General features: G+C 42.6%; 1 protein-coding gene across 1 annotated transcript; it reads left to right on the top strand.

Annotated features, from left to right (window-relative positions):
* Window positions 1-1,488: 1,488 nt before the first annotated feature.
* On the top strand, window positions 1,489-3,297 carry LOC144521698 (fibroblast growth factor 23-like). The gene is made up of 3 exons (XM_078256250.1): window positions 1,489-1,702; window positions 2,685-2,788; window positions 2,899-3,297. Exons 1-3 carry the CDS (start codon window positions 1,489-1,491, stop codon window positions 3,295-3,297), a joined length of 717 nt encoding a protein of 238 aa, XP_078112376.1.
* Window positions 3,298-3,839: the final 542 nt, after the last annotated feature.

Here is a 3,839-nt window from a genome sequence, read left to right on the forward strand (position 1 = left end):
AGATATGAGTCATTCTCCTTGGAGAACATACCGTGACACAACAGAATCATCCACCCGTCATTAAGCATCAGTCACTTAGACCTGAGCTGTGAAGGTATAATGATTTTCACTGGTCATTACCGGCAGGGGCGTAGCACAAAGTTCTGGGCCCTGTAGAAAGGCATTTTCTATGGGCCCCTCCCCGCATCCACAGCTTTTCATTCTAGCATCTTTTTGGGCCCTCCTCACATGAGGGCCCTGGGTCCCCTTTTCCCCCCCAGTCCGACGCCCCTGATTACCAGGGTTCAGAACAAGTTGTTTTAAGGCTCTGACCAGCCCAGTCTCGTGGCAGTTCGTGAAATGGTTACGTTATTGAATCTATTGATTCGTGAACAGGCCGGCGTGTGGCGTTTATTTTCCCCATTGTGGCGTTTAATTTCCCTGTTGTTGCGTCCCCCAGAGCAGCCCAGTGTCATGGCAGTTCGTGAAATGGTAACGTTCGAAAATCGGGACCTGTACACGAAATAAACGAGAAAATCGTGACCTGTACACGAATCAATAAATCAAAATAACGTGACTATTTAACGAACTGGCGTGAGACCGGGTTGCTCTGACACACCAACCCGGTGGCCGACCTTCGGCAGAGAAGGCAGTCGGACTGACTGCCTCCCCGAGTTGGTCCTCGGAACACACCGAAGCAACACTGACTTGAGCGTATGTTCTGCGCGTGTGCGTGACGTAATACGTCTCATTTCCGGGTTAGCGCTCCACCAATCAGATTGGTCATTGAGTCCGACTGCCCGCCTTCCGATTCAACATGTCAAATCAGCCCAAATGAAGGCCGAAGGCTCCTCCGACTGACGACGGCGCGGAACACACCGAACAGACTTGAGTCACCGACCTCGCCAGACTGTCCGACGGCCGGTTATCGGGTTGGTGTGTCAGCGCCTTTACAGGTTTTGCTGATTTATTTATTTTTTTAAAGTGGGTCAAAACTCTGAACAGAGGAGATAATACTGTTGAGCATTTTCCAAATCTAAACTTTACTCAACAAAGATCATACGAGTAGTTTGAAGAGCTTGTTATTCTTACCTAAAGCTGAATCAGCATCTCCATCATCCTTTCACATCTTCTGCTGTCCCTTCATCCTCTCTCCTCTGCCTCTGGAGGTACAAGTTGAATCTTGATGTTGGATTTTTATTTCAGATGTGAACAAAGAATAAATGATGCTTCCACCTGTGGCAGAAAACTCTAACAGAGGCGTTTCCATTTAGAGAAATAAACTCTCTTACACAGATATAACAGTATTATACCTGTGAAAGGCTGCAGGAATTCCACCCAGGCAACCCTTAACCACAGAAAAAACAACTAGGCTATGAGTCCCAGTTCATTGACCCTCTGTTTTATTAGACCTGTTGGACTTTCTCCTCTGGCAGTATAGCTGCTCACACACCAACCTGAACACTTGTGCTGTTAAGAGTAAAGAGAGCACGGCATCCCCAATTGATCATGCAACCGGCTTTCTTCTCACTCATCCTGATTGCCGTACATGTGTCTGTACCGGTGGATTGTGCACTGGAGCTCCGGGACCCAGAGCAACTTGTACGACGTCAGCAGAGCAGTTTCCACACAGGAGCACATGCGGATGCATCCGCTGGTACGGGACCTTTCTACTTGGAGCTGAGTGGATCAATGAGAAAAGGCATTCATAGACACTTTCTGGGTAAATCTACCTATATTCTTAAAAACATCCTTTGTGTCATTCCAGATTATTTGACTCATTTTAGAAAATGAATGCCTTTAGAGTACTAAATGCAATGATTTCTTTGTCTAGCTTAATTTCATTTCTCAGAAGGCAATATCATACTTGACATATATGCCCTAAGTGAAAAAAATGTATTTAGACACAACAGGGGCAATTCTAGGATCAGACCTTTAGGGGAGCTCAGCCCCTAATGAGAAAGTGACATGTTGACTTGCAAAAATGTTAAAAGTATTATTATAATTTTTAGGGGGGCTGAGATGAAATTTAGGGGGGCTTGAGCCCCCCTAAACAGGGTCTAAAATCACCAATGAGACACAAGATAAAAGTTTGGAAATACATCATGCATGGCATATTTCTGGATAAACCTACAAATATATGTTGTAATCTAGGTGTCCAACACATATTGTTTTTGCATGTCATCTACAGCATACAAATAGGTATCTGCCTAAAAGGAAGCTTTTCCCCCGCTGCCTTTGCACTAAATGCTAGTTCTTGGGGGAATTGTTGGGTCCTTGTAAATTATAGAGTGTGGTCTAGACCTACTCTATCTGGAAAGTGTCTTGAGATAACTCTTGTTAGATAGATGATAGTAAATATCAGACACACAGCACACATACAGAATATACATGAAATAATAGGATACAATATACATGAAATAATAATAGGATAGAATATAAGAACAAATAATTTAAAATATATACAAGTTGGGAATAAAAATGTACAACTGTTTAACTAGTATTGATAAAGCTGTAGATACACCTATTGTGCAAGGTGCACTTAGTTATGATTTGACACTGAATACAATTGAATTGAATTGAATTAAGCAAGATCTCTGGCAGCCAGAAATGCTCATGTTGGAACACATTCTTAATATGGAATATAATAATTATTTTTTTCATTTCTAACTAATGATGGCATGTTTAAACATGTTGTCTTACAGTTATTTTGCCAGTAAGAAGAGATACGAGCAACTATGTGTCAATATTTGATTTGAGAAGAAAACGCTACCTCTGTGTGGACTCAACGGGAAAGCAGTACAACTCTGTGAGTATTTTTTTAGTTGCACTTAATTTAAACGAAGTCAAGAAATGAGTGTAGGGAAAACAGCTGTATTAAAAATGTTGCATTTGTCTGCTTTTTTTCCTACCAAACAGAGGCAAACGGGCCCAGAAGATTGTCTCTTCCAGCACATTTGGTTAAATTTGGCGAACCACCGTGACGTGTTTTACTCTATAAGTGGGGGCCGGCTGCTCAAAGTGGAGGGAGCTGAACACTCCTCAGCCCTGGCCCAGAGCTTCCTGGGTCCTTTGGTGAAGAGACAGAGGAGGAGTGAGAGAGTGAACCCCTCGGATCCATTCAGCTCACAGTCACATCCTTCCCATTCTGCCAAGCACTACTGGGATGCAGATGGCAGGCAGCGTGACCAGGACCAGGCCGGTGCTGTGTCCAAAGAGACCATCACCTCCTGCGATGACCCCCTCCGGGTCCTACAGTCCAACGGGCCCGTCAGTCCTGTCAAGACCAACATTGCAGACCGAGCAGAACAAGACTAAGATACCGAACTTGTGTTAAATGAGCGAAAAGTCAAGAGAGGGGGGCAAGTCTTTCCGTTTGTTCTAAAAACTCGTTTCATGTTTGATTGCATTAATGGCAGTAGAGCTGGGCGATATGGAGGAAATCAAAAATCACAATATTTTTGACCAAATACCTCAATGTTGATATCGCGACGATAGTGTAGGGTTGACCATTGGTTTAAGATAAATTATCATCAGTAATGTGGATATAATGACTAAGTGATTAAACAGAACAGCTAGAACAGTCTGGTAAGTTCAGAAAATGACATCCCTTTACTGTAATGCAGCCTTTAAAACCAGGAAAACACTTGTGTCATATCACGATATATATATATATATTTTTTAAAGATTATTTTTTTGTGCATTTACGCCTTTAAAGGTCCAGTGTGTAACGTGTTTAGTTGTTCATTATCAAAATCTGTGTTGCCCGTTCACAAACTTGTCCTTTTTCATGAATATTTACCACCACCATCAATTCCAACTATTACTATTGGCTTGAAATGTTACATTTGCATTTGCAT

This window comes from Sander vitreus, chromosome 8 (assembly GCF_031162955.1).
Source record: "Sander vitreus isolate 19-12246 chromosome 8, sanVit1, whole genome shotgun sequence".
Classification (NCBI taxonomy): domain Eukaryota; kingdom Metazoa; phylum Chordata; class Actinopteri; order Perciformes; family Percidae; genus Sander; species Sander vitreus.

Bases quoted from the DNA above. Each gene is read 5' to 3' on its own strand.
- LOC144521698 (XM_078256250.1), top strand. From the start codon at position 1,489: ATGCAACCGGCTTTCTTCTCACTCATCCTGATTGCCGTACATGTGTCT. The intron at 1,703-2,684 runs GTAAATCTACCT...GTTGTCTTACAG, and splicing joins CATTCATAGACACTTTCTGG to TTATTTTGCCAGTAAGAAGA. The intron at 2,789-2,898 runs GTGAGTATTTTT...CCTACCAAACAG, and splicing joins CGGGAAAGCAGTACAACTCT to AGGCAAACGGGCCCAGAAGA.